Below are 16,621 nucleotides of genomic sequence, written 5' to 3'. Positions count from 1 at the left end.
TGACAGACAGTAAAGTTTTTCTGTTCTTTCAAAAGCCTCAATAGTGACCCATAAACCTTCAAAAAAGGCTTGAAGCTCACAACAGCCTCCATATATTACTTTCCACACCAAGAAACCACAATGACGGGGGAGTGCAACATCACACATCACTTGGCAGGACCATGTTGGTTGTTGCTACACATTACAAACGCACACACACCTATGCTGAGCAAGTGGCTTTGCACATCTGGCAGCCCCACCTCCAATATCCAAACCGCCATCACCTCTACTCCTCTGTCTCCCTCCAGACATTTTTCCATTTGCACCTCTTCTCCCTCTCCTCTCAATTGGGGTGTACAAATCAGCTTGACAGGGAACACCACTTTTGGTCACCCCACTAACCTCCTCATCCTCCTCCTTTCCGTGTTCCTTCCTCTGTCAGGGGAAAATGATGCCACTGTACACAGAAGAAGTCTCTAATGCAGCACAGCCTTTTTCTACCACATACTTCACATTGGGTATTAAGGAATGAGCAAAAAGAGCTGTTTGTAACTATTTTACTTGCATAGGGAGAGTCAACCACACTCTTATCTTCGGTACACATACTGCAAATAAGTCCATTTGAATATCAAAGGAAAAGGGGGGACCTGCACGGAACAGATTTGGAACGAAGTTGATTATGAGCACATCTGAGAGGAGGAGGGAGGTCAAAGGTGAGAGCATTGGGAATTGAGGTACATGCACGCGCCAGTTTACGTGCACGTACAGTGCTACCGTGTGCTGACAGCCGGGCTGAGTGTACCGCCATCAAATGTGGGGGGGATTGTCACTTCAAACGTGCCCTGGAGCAAGGCAACATCTTACAAAACACAATGAGCAGCTGGGACGTAAAAGAGAAATGAATCAAAAGAGGGGCTGTAAATGCATTACGAAGTGTTGCAAGACTGCTGCAGTTATTAAAATATATTCACACTTCACCTCCCCAATGACCACAGTGCTTCTTCCATGTCTGCACTATACAGAAAAGGCAATAAAAAAAGCAGAAGCTACGAGTGTAAAAAATCGAGAGACTGTGAGACACGGGGAATGGTAACACATCTGCAGGTGAAAAACATGTTATTTCTTATTCATGAGAAATATGGTAGACTTTTTCCAGGAGTTCATAGGAGCACAAATAATACAATGCTCCTTGTTTATTTCTACTGACAGTTGAAGACCTTGAGTATGTAAAAACAACAAATACATACGCAAACTTGTGGCCCCAACACTTACATTCAGATCACACATTCCAGATGTGGCCGCATATGGAGCTGTAATTAAGTCTTTAGATGAAGAATTGGACTAACTGAAGCATACACAATGAGAAGGAAAGCAATTAAGTTCCCTTGTGTGTTCAAATGTGTATATGGGGCATGTGACGATGTGCATAGTCGTGTATAGGGGTGAGTGTGTGTGTGTGTGTGTGTGTGTAGAGAGGGGTGGGGTAATAATGATACATGGTAGGTCCATACAACACTCTAGAGATGTGAATTACAGATATTACAGATTAAATTTAAACTCATTAGAGATGTTAAAAAGTAAACTGGTTACAAATGTATTACACACACATATACAACTGCTCTGATCCTAAGTTACAGAAGGTCTAGGAACTTGTGTTAAGATCAATAATTTATACTGACCTCACTGATGGTTTTATTGATGCTAAAAAGATCCAACAGAAGATTTTTGACATGCACAAAAGATCAGAAACACCTTGAACTACCAATGGTTCTTTTTGTTTTTTTACATTACTTGAATCACTCTTTTATCATAATCATTAAAAATATCTTTCTGTTAATTCTTGACTTTGATTGCGATTTTTTTTTCTTTTTAGATCAGTCGTCGTACTGCAAACTATATGAGGTTGATGGATTTCATGATGGTAATAAGTTTGGTGAGTTCACAGGAAGCCCAACTGTTTGCCCAGAACCACTATAATGAAGGAGTCTTAAGTTTTCGATAACCTTAAGTAGTGGTCCTTCATTTCTGAATGTCATCGATTAATGTGCACTTTTGTCATTAACCCTTTCAACTACCGTAACTTTTCAACTGTTTACACAATTAAAGTAGTTCCAGCAGATTGTGAAGTGGAGGAAAGCAGCATTGATTGGATCAAGACATTGCTAGTTGTTCAAATGGAAAAAGCAGCCTTGCGCTGCTGATATGCAGCCCCTCGCAGTAGTGAAGTGCTTGTGAAATCCACGTAAATCCTCTGATTCTGTCACAGAGAAAAGCAGTTTTGCACCGTAATGCAACACTTTACGCTCATAAAGTGCTGCATTTAGTCTCAAAGTTAAATTCACGGTGATTGTGTAAACGGTCAAAAAGTTACAGTATGTAAAAGAGCATGCGTTATTAAGATGTCGGGTTAAGACTGCTTCATGTTGTATTATCACATTTGGGTCAAAAACATTGACTTTTGTTGGCCTTGTGTAATCATGATTGGAATATATTTTTGGCAAATACCTACCGACTGGTACTTGGAATATTAGCTTTAGGTGTAAAGTTGAACTACATTTACCTGCGAAAACATGACTGTGGGTTTTAGAACAAGGCATTTCTGAGCTACTTCATGCTTTGGTTTATATTTAAAACTTTTCAAACTTTGGTACAATTGATCTTTTCTCAATGATTTTTGATCCACGCAGATGTAGGATATAGTTAATTTAAAAACAAATACATACAAATCTTCCTAAAATGCAGAAATAGTTGAGTCCGTTTTTAAATAAACAATTAAATTAATAATATTTCCTTCCTCGCGATTTAATTGAAAGGACACTAAAATGTGCAATCATTTTTGCAGCACTAGCAGTAGTTCTAAGCAACACAGATACTTCTTTAAATAGCTTTAAAAACCATGTCAGACTGATGAAACCACTTATTGACAAAACTTCAAAAGCACTTCACAAGGAAAAATGAGAACCTTCGTTAAAGGGCCTAGACCAGGGGGGCCAAAATCAAGGCCTCAAAGACCGACCTCCTGCTGGTTTTCCAGATATCCTGCCTTATCTGCTGCTGATTACCTGCATCGGGTGTGTTTATACAATAAGGAGCTTGGATGACAGTTTGGTTGTAAAAACCATGTAGGACACCAGCCCTCGAGGCCTGGATTTATGCTCCCCTGGCCTACATAATGCTATTTTTAAGCCTTTTATTGTAGACAATGTCCATGTATATGATAATATATTACCTTTGACACACAAAAAAACATTTTTTTTTTTAAGGAAATATGAGAGATCCTAAGACAACTCGATCTCTTAGCACCTTTTGTCCTATGTTGGGTTGGTATGCCATTGAGTTGATACTTTGAGTCGTTGGAGCAGCCTACCCAGAGCGGAGCGGGGGGGGGGGGGCAAATCGCACAGCTAAAGCATTAACTAACAACCTCAGTTCTTCCATCCGTACTTGATATTTCATCTTATCTAATAGAGAAAAAAGCCCCATACCATCTGTTTCACTACATAATTTTTCTAATTTCTTCCTTCAGAAATCTTTTAATGGCTTCTTCACTGAACCCAGATGAAAACAATGACTTCTAACCTCCCTCTCCCCAACATCTTTCCATCTTTCCACTCTCTCCATCACAGTCGACTTATTTCACTTTCTAAATGATTTCTTACTCCTTCAATCTCTTTTCAGCCATTCAGGCCCTGGCCTGCACTTGTGGCCCGCGCTACGCATTGTGACAGGTGAAATGAAAGCCAAGAGAAATCTCATCTTCTTATAAACGCTTCGAGGCATTCAGTCAGTCAAAAAATATTTTTCCACCTTCTTTCGTAGGCACTGACAGATAGAAGTTAAAAACAAAAGTGATTCTTTATATAAAGACCATTTTGTGGTTGTCTTTTATTCACAGTTAATCAATGTTCTTCTTCCATTTTCTATTTACAAGACAATGTTTGATTTTTACCCAGAGCTACGGATTGAATAGTAATGACTGGCATGTCTGGTTCTTTAGCTGAATACAATTCCATGAAAAACAAAGAACACTTGCTTTTTAGTTCCAGTTGCGACTTTAAAGAAAAACAAGTAAATAAAATAAAATCATGTGGTCTTTACTAATGCCTAACATTTGGGGGGAAAAAAATCCTCAAACATTCAAGCGTTAATTATTTTGCAAACACAAAACCAAGCTGTGGAAGCAGGGTGGACAAAAGCAAACTTAGTTGCTCTTGGACCAAAGTAGAAGAGCGAAGAACTAAAGTTCAAGGAGGGCTAACTTTTTAGTGCTAGTTGTAATCACAAATTGAAAGTAATGAAAAGCTGTAAGCAGAAATAATTAATGTTGACATTTTTGTTTTAAACATCAGCATACAACAAAAGAGTAGGGCTTGGTATCACCAGTAATTTCCAGAATCGATTCAACAGAGACAGAGTGCATTTTATTTTCAAAGGAACTTACATGATTTGCTGTCTTAAGAAAAAAAGGTCTGCTTTTTTAGGTTCACAGGCAAACATTCTTGAACTGTGAAATGCTCTTTCAGTCTCCACATTCACCTTTCTCTAATTCTCTTCCCTCCATCTTTTCATCTGCTTCCTCACATCCAAATGACCCAAAAAAAACTTCACCTTTCAATCTTCATATCTGCACCTTTTCACTTCAGTTTACACATTTATCTCCAATGTTTGGAGTGTTTTTACCCTCCCCTATTGATCTCTATTCATACTGCCACATATAGTTCAGTAGTGTAGCCATAACCTTCATCCTTTCCTCTTTGACTCAACTCCTCCGATCTCTACCTCTGGATATAGTATACTGATTAGTATCTCTCCAGTATCTTTCACCTATCCAATTCATAACTTTTGTGCCCATTTCTACTCTTTTTTTCCCCCTCCTACTGTCATTTCCTTCTTGTTATCTATCCATGTGTCCTTGTTTCAGCCATTAGCCTCTCAAACCCTTTATCTTGTGTCTCCACAGCCAAATTAAACCCCCGTCTGCCTCCTTACCTTGCAATTCTCCACTTTTGCTGTAGAGTTCTCGCCTCTGCTCTCTGAGGTACGCACTCATGCTGATGGCATGGGAAGATGACTCAAACCTGCAGGGAACAAAAGGTTGAAACAAAACTGGAAAACAACATTTAAACTTGAAGATGCACCAAAATCCATTTCAGAACTTCTTTGTTGGATTGTTTTCCATTTCAGAGCTCTCGAGACAAAACACATTGGCCTTGAAAAATCAAAAAGAGCCCTCATTATTTAAGACAAGAGGCTTCAAAATGATAGAAGTCCTTATTATAAAAGAAAGAAATCAAAATATACCTTTGGTCATAACATTGGAAAGTCATAAAATAAATGTTGTGCTTATAGTTAGTCTTTTTTCTTATACAGTCTGTTCTTTGTACTTGTTTCTCCTCTAAAAATAATCCATTTAACAAAGTGTGATTCTTACTTGAACAGAGACTGCTTGGCACGCTGTGGTCTTTTCTTGGCAAAGAATGCAGCAAACTCACTGCCAGTGCTGGCGTAGGAGAGCTGAGCGGACGGCTCTGTGGCACTGCGGCTGTTCTTCACGTCCAGGTACTCCATGAGCAGAACCTGTACGACACAGACATCAATCATGTTGTTAAAAACAACAAAGCAGAGACACAACCATGAAAACAGAATTTGGCATTTATTTCGACAGAACAATGTCTGTAAGACAGAATATATGGCTTTGTATTCTTTTCAGTGATTTTCTTTATGTACTTTCTACAGAAAAAAAAATGAACAAAAACATCAACAGACAGAAAAGCCAGGTTGATAGGTGAAAAAGGTATCAGCGGAACTTTAAAAAAACAAACAAAAATTTTTTTTAATGATAAAAATTCCACAAAGTTTTGTGGATTAAAATAAAAAAAACTGCAGATTTTTTATCAGCCTGCACAAAATTAACACATTTCTACACTTAAGTGCTTAAACTTTTTAGTGAATTTAAAAAAGGAAACAAATTTAAAAAAAATAATCTTTTTACACCTATGTTTTGCACAAACACTCTTAAAAATGCATTACAAATTCTTAAAAAAAATCTTAATCTGAAAAAGAAAAATGACTGACATAAAAAGGAGCATTTTAATGATTTCCATAAAAATCTTGTCTTCCAGTTGTCTGATCCATCTGCATGATCCATGGTGAAATCCATCATGCTTCATAAAAGTCTTATCAACGTCTAACAATAGTCTGGAATAAGCACACTGAAAGTCTGGTCAGACAGAAAAAGTTCACTTCCTCCACTATATCATTATATCTCTACATTCTTTCTGTTGCTTTCATTTGCTCTCATTTTTCAAAATCTCTTTTGGGCTCCATTTCTCATTTTGTCACATTTCTTTTTTTTTCTTCTTCTTCGCTGTACGCCAGTTCATCTATGCCTTTCCTTCTCCCTCTTCATTCCTCACGGTGCACATACATATGTTCCAAAATAGCCACTCATTTCTAACAGCTTCATAATTTAACAGAGCCATTTAGCCCCCGTGTGTCTAAATCTGAGGCACAGTGTGGGTCAGCCCAGGATGGGAGAGGAGTAATGCCTGAGCAGATGGAGGGCCTTCCCAACCATGATGATGCAATTAATGCAAACCACATCATAAATGGGAACGCCTTTGCATGACAGTAAGGCTGTCCATAGGTTCAAATTTACAAATAAAATGGAATGTCTGTACATTCCATCATTTTATCACCTTTTTATTATGGTGTGTGTCTGTGTGTGTTTGGGGGGGGGGGGGGGGGGGGGGGGGGTTGTCGGCACTGTTTGTCTTGTCATCTTGTTTTTAAATTTTATTGTTTTTATGCACAGCACTTTGAGTGACATGTATTGTTGTAAACGTGCTATATAAATAAAGGTTGATTTGATTTGATTTGATTTGATTTAAAAAGAAAACCTGTATGGGTTAAAATCTGATCGATATGGTCAAAAAAATGCTAAAGTATAAAGATAACTTGGGATCAAATGTAGTTGTAAGTTATGTCAAATTTACAAACTTGTCGAAATCATGCAGGTCAGACCAAAGTGTTCCACCACACATACATAATCTCATTATTTCAATTCACTCCATCACACACCCTCTGTAACTCACAACACCGGAGATGCGACATGCCGCAGGCTTCATGCTGCAGCTAATCCTATCAGTGTATTAATTACTAATGATGAGCTGATGGAGCAAAAACCTCACTTGCTCGCAAGCTAACACCCAAGTAGACCTAATGAAATTCAAGGGCTGGGCTGATGAAGGGGTTCCGACCCTTCCTAAATTGCATTAGCCGAGAGACGGGGTGAACTTTGGAAGCAATTAAAAGGACTGCTTGGACAGGGAGAAAGATAGAGCCAGAAAGGGATGAGGGGCAGCAATGCTGAAGAATTAGAAGTGGACACTAAAAATCTAAAGAATAAATAAAATCTAATAAGAAAGGAAGACTGACTAAGAACATAATAAGGAACAAACACTAAATAAGGTGATAATGCGTGTAAAATGGTCTCCTTCATTGATTTCTGGCTTTGAACTTCCCATTATGTGTGCAAATCAGTTAGCCAACCTTCTACCTCTCTTCCTCTTATGCACAGACAAACTGTGTGACAAAGATCCAGTTATTTGAGCATCCATCACAATGTTGTTTCATTGCTCCAAACAATGATTTTTTATTACAAAGCCAGTGAGGAACAGATTTTTTTTAGCGCAGCTTTAGCAAGAAGGTTTCTTCTCTAATTGTAGATTTTTTTATTCCGACCATGCAGTATGGAGATTATTACAAGAAAGGATTCCATCCATTACTCATTTGCTCATCTGGGGCCGGGTCACGGGGGGCCGCAGTTGAAGCAAAGGTGCCCAGACTGTCCTCTCCCCGGCCACTTCCTCCACCTCCTCCTGGGAATCCAGAGGTGTTCCCAGGCCAGCTGAGAGACGCAGCCTGTCCAGCGTATCCTGGGTTTTCCCCGGGGGGGGGCGGGGTCATAGCCGAAACAACTCCCCAGAGAAACATTAAGGAGAATAAATTACAAACAAAATAAAATGAAAACATGTGGGGGGGTTTTTAAGCTTGTAGTTTTATTTGTCAAGTCAATTATATTAGCTGGAAATGGTCCTGGAAAAAGGAACTATAATGATCTTTGGAACATAACAAAAAGTGTGTTTGAGAACTATAACAAATCAAAGGTTGCTCACTAACCTTCCGAAAATTAATAATTAAACACAATTAGTCAGTCTTTATCAAAATGATAAATGTTTATTTGAACCTGGATATCTTTTTAATTTAATGATTTTTAATAAGTTTCTTTTGCTTGACTGATCGTTGGTTCAGCATCGATTCATCAAGCATCAAGAAGAAATACAGTTTTGGTCCTCTTTGAAGGACTTTTATCCTGAAATTTGGTTGCTTAAAGCACAAAGAGTCACAAAAAACAACCATCAACTAGAGTATCTACATGTTCAGACGATGTACATAGAAGGAACTCTAGATATAACAAGATGGACAGTTTTCACACAGCAAAGAGAGATCGTTTCAACAACAGACAAACTAAAATACAAAGGCAAGAATGCAGGTAGTGTTAAATAAAGAAGGTCATTGAAAGGGTGTTGAGTGATCATCACTAAATGGATGTCAAGACAAAGACCTTCTATTGTGGCTGCATTTTGAGCAAGATTAAATGCTCAGAGTTCAGATACAGAAGAAAACAAAACAAATAGTCCACAATAGTCATTAGGAATTGGCCCCAAAGCCCAGTTCCAAATGGATGCAGCTTTTAATTTAGAAAAATCCTGGAGAACTGATAAGATCTGATGCAAGTAGTGTGGGAATGAAGGGACAGGCACAATTAAAATAATCTTTATTTCCTATCTGCTAAGCCAGCAACAGACAGACGACAAACTCTACTTTGTCTTTCCAAATTTCCTCTCCACTTCAAATGACTAAAGCAGGAAAGGATAGCCTCCAGTTAGCTTCAAGTTACATTCGTTAGTTATTTTTTAACTCTATGGTGAATTTCACCAAAAGGCCATAAAAAGTAAGCTATAGCAAAATAGAATGATTAAAAATAAAGGTTGTTAAATACAGTAGGAAAGAAATGGAGGTCTCTAATTTTGAGGGACATGGAAAAATATTTATAATGATTAAGCATTAAAAGTTAAAGTGTGTTTGACTGAATTCTAAAAAAACTGAATCCACAACACTCCACCTTAAAAAGACCACCTCCGCTGGCAAATATTAAAGTCAATTCTGCAGAGGAATGGGTTGGTAAATTGGTCGATTGGGTTGAATGCCAAGGTAGACTAACTAGGGAAAAGGGTTAATGGAAGCCTACCTTTGCTGTTCATTACCAGAACCTCCATCTAGCCTGTGCTTGCTAAAATGTTCAGATGTCACACTTTATTTTTGGAAGAAGTGTTTTCCCATCCTCCATCCTCCATCCTCTCCATTAGTGTGCAGCAGCTAAACAATCAAAGCAATTAGGAAAAAGCTCTGCAGGTGAGCACTTGACACTGGATAAACTTTGAAGTACAATTTCAACTTAAATATCAATTTATTTCTCCCTTTTCTGCTTAATAAAGTCATCTTACAAATAGTTTGGAACAAATCAGCTTTCTTCCTTTCTCAGAATTTTATTAAAATCAGCCGTTTTCCCTCTAAGTCCTTTGGCAAGCACACTGTCACAAAACATATTGACTGATATCCTCGACTGCTGGCTTAAAGTTTAAAGCCTGAAGTGTCCTTGGCCGTCAGACAGAGGGTTCTGTATACATCCTCTATCGATTTTGCTCCAGTAACTTCAATAACCTTCATGAGTTCTGACAGTGCCTCAGCCACAGCCGCTCTCAACACTGAACCCTTGCAGAACAGTGGGGGCTCCCACCTGGAGCTGGCTGCACACAGTCAAACATGTGAAGGCTATCTTGTTGACAGAAGGAAGGAAGATTTGCCTGCATGTTCAGTGAATCCCCGTATCCTTGCATTGTCCAACACTTTTTGTGAATATATATATGCATTTGTCATTGCGTTACAAGGAGAATACTATAGTGGTGTCCGAATAGTGCGCCATTTCCAATGGTTTTTAAACTTCAACCATCCAAACATATAATAAACACAAAGCTAGGATGAAACGGGCCCCCAGTGTCCTAGGAAAGGTTATGTCAAACTGGGGCCCTGTGATGAACAGCTTCCTTCTGGTGCTATACCTGTAGTTGCACCACGTAGAATTCAAAAAAGGGCAGTTAGACTGTCCAATCAAAGAAATCTAGTTGATATCCCTTGCAAGAAGGTTTTGACCAGTCCCAAGGAAACTAATCTCAAACTTGCTGCACTCAATGTCAGATCTTTATGCAACAAATCATTTTTAATCAATAATCTTATCTCTTCTTTTAATCTTGATTTTATGTTTTTAACTGAAACATGGCTTGACAAAAACACAGGAAACATAGTTCTAGTCGAATCAACTCCCCCCAACTACAAACATGTATCGGAAATACGAGAAAATAAAAAGGGTGGAGGCGTTTCTGCACTGTTTAGAGATAATATTGCAACCCGCAGACTATCATTTGGTGTGTTTTCATCATTTGAGTATGTGTCCTTTAAGATTGAGTTAAAACTAACTCCTCCCTTACTCTGCATAGTCATGTACAAACCTCCTCAGCACAGCCAAAGTTTCATTGATGATTTCACTGAAATGCTCTCAGTTGTGTGCACAGACTTTGATGGTCTAGTCATTACAGGTGATTTTAATGTTCATGTTGATAATGTCAATGACAGAAATGCAAAAGAGCTCAATGCTGTCCTTGAAACCTTTGATCTAATTCAGCATGTAAGTTGCCCCACCCACAGCAGAGGGCACACTCTGGACCTGCTCATCACAAAGGGGGTTAATATTTACAATGTCAGTGTGGTTGATGTCGCCCTCTCTGATCATTTCTGTGTATTCTTTGACCTGACTGTTGCTCCGAAACCACCGCCAGGCCCTGCAGTTGTCCAAAGGAGACAAATAAATGAGAGCACTAGGGCACAGTTTGTAGAAATGATTAACCCTGAAAACGCCTCTGGTGCCAATGTTGATGAAATGCTGAATTCTGTTACTTCTAGCATCTTGAATGTTCTGGATGCCATTGCCCCTATGAAGGTTAAATTGAGAAAACATAGACAGAAAGCTCCCTGGAGGAACGATGATCTAGTCAGGGCACAGAAACAACAGTGCCGCAGAGCTGAGCGAAAGTGGCGCAAGTCAAAACTCCAGGTTCATTATGAAATGTATAAGGGGGAGTTGTACGCTTACAACCAGATCTTATGCAGAACAAGGGAAAGGTACTTCTCTGAAATCATTGGAAGTTGCAGCAGCAACTCTCGTGTCCTGTTCACAACAGTAAACAGATTAACTAACCCTCCAACCCAGCTACCAATAGAACTGGTTTGCACACCTAAATGTAATGAGTTTGCTGTATTTTTTAATGACAAGGTTCAGGGCATTAGAAAAGCCATCAACTCCACAACACATAACTATCGAACGGCCACCTACTCACTCTAAGCTGACTCACTTTGTGCCTGTCACTGACCAAACTGTCCAAGAGACCATCACCCGTCTGAGCTCGTCTACATGCTGCCTTGATGTGTTACCCACTAGATTTCTAAAGTCTGTCCTGAACAGTGTGTTGCCATCAATTACTCAAATAGTGAACATGTCTCTTCAATCTGGAATATTTCCAGAGGCCTTAAAAACTGCAGTCATTAAACCTCTCCTGAAGAAAAGCGGTCTTGATCCCACTGTACTGAATAATTACAGACCTATCTCTAATCTGCCATTTTTAGGAAAAGTCCTTGAAAAAGTTGTCTACCAACAGCTCACTGATTTTCTCTTATTAAACAAATAATTTGATGTTTTCCAGTCAGGTTTTAGACCCCATCATAGCACAGAAACTGCTCTTATCAAGGTAACCAACGACATCCGCCTGAACACTGATGATGGCAAAGTCACTGTCTTAATCCTGCTAGACCTGAGTGCTGCCTTTGATACTGTTGATCATGGGATCCTTTTGCACAGACTCCAAGACTGGGTTGGCATCTCTGGATCTGATGCCAACCCACTGATCTAAGTTGGCTCAAGTCATATCTGGAAGACAGGAAAGATTTTGTTGAAATTAGGAATTGTGTCTTAGACTACATGGCCTTGACTTGTGGTGTGCCCCAGGGATCGATCCTGGGACCCCTTCTGTTCAACCTCTACATGCTGCCACTAGGGCAGTTAATACGCAGTAATAACATATTTTATCACAACTATGCAGATGATACTCAGATCTATGTGTCACTGACAACAGGTGAATATGGGCCGGTGGATTCACTCAGCCACTGCCTCCAACAGATCAGTGCGTGGATGCAGAACAACTTTCTCCAGCTAAACTCAAACAAGACCGAAGTTATTATTTTTGGCCCACAGAAACAAAGAAAAAGTGTCAGCAGCTACCTTCATTCTCTGTCTCTAAAACCCTCAAATCAAGTCAGAAATCTAGGGGTAATCATGGACTCTGACCTGAACTTTAACAGCCATATCAAGTCAGTAACATCAGCGGCATTTTATCATCTGAAAAACATTGCCAAAATCAAAAACATAGTGTCAAAGCCAGACCTGGAGATACTTATTCATGCATTTGTCTCCAGTAGGTTAGACCAGTGTTTTTCAACCAGTGTGCCGCGGCACACTAGTGTGCCGTGGGAGATGGTCAAGTGTGCCGTGGGAAATTGCCCTCATTAATCATTAACTGATCTAAAAACATTTCCCATCTCCAGGAAATCAGCTCTTTGTTCATCCAAACTGGCCCTGATAAAACACTGAGTAGTTAGGAATATAAAAGATCTTAAAATTACTTTTTCTTTGTGTTTATTTAATTCTATTAAAGACATTTTGATAAGAATGATGTTACCGCGATTTGCCTGCAGCTATGACAGTTTGCGGAATAGTCCCGCCCCTTTAACTGTCTCCACCAATCATTCTTGAAGGCTTAATCACATGTCATCAGTCTGACCAATCAGAAGTGGTTAAAGTCTTCACTTCCTTGTTCTTAATTCTGCTGATAAAGTCGCTCTGTTCTAACAAAAATACCAGCTAAAGCTCTTCTTTAGCGGTGTAGCTTTCCACAGAGTCCGTTGTCAGACCGTAGAACAAGTGGACAATACAATGAAGCTCAGAGACGCGAGTCTTTCTGCAAGTTTTCGGCAGTTTTCACACTACATCTCCCATGATGCATTGGCTTAAAGGGCCAGTGTCCCAGCGCACGATGAGTTGTCCTTGAGAAACGCCTTGAAACCACAACAAACAAACAGTTTCTAAATTTTCTAATTTAACTTTCATTTCATCTCTTAGAAAAAACAGCCGCAACTTCCTGCTTTTCCGGCCACAATTATCACAAAAATGCACGTGAGATTGCGGGCTGGGGGGGGGGGGGGGGGGGGGGGGGGGGGGGGCGGCTGTCGATCAATACAGACCATGAATTTCTGTTTTTGTTTTTTTTTGGGATGCTGGTGTGCCGCAGGATTTTTTTCAAGGTTAAAGTGTGCCGTGGCTCAAAAAAGGTTGAAAAACACTGGGTTAGACTACTGTAACGGCCTGCTCACCGGCCTCTCCAAACGAGCTGTAAAACAGCTTCAGTACATCCAGAATGCTGTTGCTCGAGTCCTGACCAGAACCAAGAAGTATGATCACATTAGTCCTGTGCTCAGGTCTCTGCACTGGCTCCCTGTACCTGAAAGAATAGACTTCAAAGCAGCTCTGCTTGTGTACAAGTCTCTCCATGGCCGAGCACCAAAGTACATCTCTGACATGTTAGTGCCATATGAACCATCTCGTACTCTGAGGACCTCAGGGGCCGGCCTCCTGTTGATTCCCAGAGTCAGAACTAAACAAGGGGAATCAGCGTTTCAATATTCTGCAGCTAAAATCTGGAACAGCCTCCCTGAAGTCGTAAGACAGGCCTCTTCTGTGTTCATGTTCAAATCTAGACTTAAAACATTTCTGTTTAGCCGTGTATATGACTGAAAGGTCCTATCTGCACTTTTCTTTCCTTTCCTTCCTTTATTTTTAAATCAATTTTCAATTATTATTTTTTTTTCTTTTCTTTTAAAGTAAATTTTACGTTGATTATTTCTATGATGTATTGTGATTTTAATGCATTTTTCTGTTTTGTGAAGCACCTTGAATTACTTTGTGTACGAATTGTGCTTTACAAATAAACTTGCCTTGCCTTGCCTTGCCTTGCCTAAACACAAAACTGTGCACAACACTGCATAATAAGATGTACAGTACTGATCAGTATAAGTAGGTATAAAGGCTATCAATGCGAAAGTCTGGTTGAAGAAAGAGGCAGAGCTGAAAAAGGATAGAGCTTACAAGACAATCGACATCACTGACTTCATTGTACTCCACCAATATGTCAAGAGGTGAGTCAAGGATTTAAACGTTGAGCTACATTAGCAGTGTTTATGCTTTTAAAGTGTGCGAAAAAGGTTTTTCTTCCCCCATCAATGGATTTTCAGGCTACTTTGAACAAAAACCTCCAAGTCCTACTCTGATAATCTATATCTAAACGTTCACAGTGGTCTTTTAATTATGGTTATGCTGTTTTAAGCCAAATTTTTAAAAACGGTCGTTTTCTATGAAAGAGCAGCAGTACGTCCTTGGAATCACTGCTAAGCTGTGTCCGTTGGCACGGTGTAACCCTGCCAACATTTCCCATCATCAATCTGTTTACACGCTCTCCTGCTAGCTTATGGCCCCGTACATCCCCAACCTAACATTACTGGTGCAACAAAAATGGCAAGCAATTTTGGAGCTACCCAGCCGTACAATTTTGCACCAGATGCCAGCTCTGTAGCACCTATGTCACAGCTACAAGCTTTTTCAAACAGCATTTTTTAATTTGCTCCTAATTCACAACTATTTAAATATAGAAATACTTAGAAATGCAGTTTTAAGCTTAGTTTTCTTTATATTTGTCCTCCATCATGAGAAAAATGCCACAAGAACATGTTAAAAAAACACATTTACATAACACACAGTTTTTGGTTATCAGAAGTCAGTTAGTTAAATCATCTGTCCATCAAGCAGAATGAGGTTAAGCCAGTCAATGTCAACTTATCAAAGTAGTCCGTAAAAGCAGGCATTCAAACAGAATTCCTAATACAGGTATAAAAAACTAACATTTTCGTATATGTGAGCAACACAGCAAACATGCAAGCATAAATGGAACGTGTTATGCTAGATTTTTAGTTAAGAAAACAGGTGCATGAGCCATCTGGTGCCAGACAATCAGAACAATCTGTAAATAGCCATTCTGTACTTAAAGTCGATTTTGAAATGATTCCAAATCCACTAAAGCAGTCATTCTGGCACAAACCCATGCAGTTTTATATATGGCATCCACAGTTAAATCAGACGAGACTGAAAAAAGATAGCAATGGTGGGATAAAAAAAAAGTTTATCCGTGTCTTATTTTTTCCCATTTTTAGATCTTCATTAAAGCTTGGTATACAACTTCAGTTCCAGTTTTGCAAACTTTAATCCCCGAGTGACTTCTTAAAGCTATAGAGTCAACAGCTATCAACCATTTTCCCCTCCAAATACAGTCCTATGCCTGCAAATAAAAAGCCCCTCATTAAAAGTGTGATCTGCACCCTGCTCACACACTTGGAGTTGAAAATGGACGTGGCAGGAAGTTACATGGCAAATCAAAATCTTGCAGAAAGCGTAAATGGCAAGCTAATTACCAAAGCGCAGATAAGGTGAGAAGGTGATGGACACAGACACCCTTTGCTGAATATAGATCGTAGGACTTACATTGGGTGGTCTTAATTAAGCAGACATCCAAAAATGTGTCCAGTGTGATCTTATATGAACTAGGTTATCCAATTATCTGATAACTTATTGTGACATCTTTCACTATTTCTATAAAAACGTGTGCATTTTCTCACAAACGTTTTAAATGGGAGATTATCCAATTAAAATAGTCCGTTTAACATCGTTAAATGCCTTAAGTTAGAGATGCTTTCATTCTTTTAAGGCTAAAAACAAATATTGAAACATCCGCATTCAAGCCTTTTTTATTTGAATAGTAAATAAGGACTTTAACTAGATAAATCTAAAAAGAGTAGCAGGGGAATGTGGAGGTGTGTGCATGTATATTCACTGATGTTGTAAACAATCATGCTTTTGCACGGGTTCCACTGAAAGCCACTTGAAAAATGGTGAAGTGGCAACAAAACGCTACTCTGTGCATCAATACAACTGATTACCATCCCATTTTCCTTTGCCTGGAATCAATCCCCCCACCCCGAAAATGAGCAATACACAGAAGCATCTTGAGCATTTCTGAGATGGCTTAGAACCCTTACATGAATCCGGACTTTCAAAAGCTTGTTTACCCGCAGCTTCAGTCACAGACTGATGAACGGCATTTCCAAGCCAAAGCCTTGTAACTGGGTGCACCCTATGTTTCTGTCAACTCTTGAATCTGTCTACTGGTATGTCATGTGGAAAGGTCAAGGTGGTTTTTCCACCTTGGAAAGTGGGGGGGGGGGGGGGGGGGGGGGATCAAACACCCATCAAATGGTTTCTGCAGATGTAAAATATATCAACTGCAACGGCCAGTTGGGGATTCAA

At 39.4% G+C, this 16,621-nt stretch overlaps 1 protein-coding gene across 1 annotated transcript in view; it reads right to left on the bottom strand.

The window, feature by feature from the left end:
* exoc4 (exocyst complex component 4) overlaps nt 1-16,621 on the bottom strand; it is a 137,965-nt gene that overhangs the window by 96,851 nt on the left and 24,493 nt on the right. The window contains exons 9-10 of the mRNA XM_011491137.3: nt 5,411-5,556; nt 4,969-5,057 (exon numbers count right to left, since the gene is read on the bottom strand). Of these exons, the coding sequence (XP_011489439.1) occupies nt 4,969-5,057; nt 5,411-5,556 (235 nt within the window). The remainder of the gene's footprint in view (nt 1-4,968; nt 5,058-5,410; nt 5,557-16,621) is intronic.

This window comes from Oryzias latipes, chromosome 23, assembly GCF_002234675.1.
Source record: "Oryzias latipes chromosome 23, ASM223467v1".
In the NCBI taxonomy this organism is placed as follows: domain Eukaryota; kingdom Metazoa; phylum Chordata; class Actinopteri; order Beloniformes; family Adrianichthyidae; genus Oryzias; species Oryzias latipes.
Note: the sequence above shows the minus strand (reverse complement) of the source record. Positions and strands in the feature narration are given on the sequence as shown.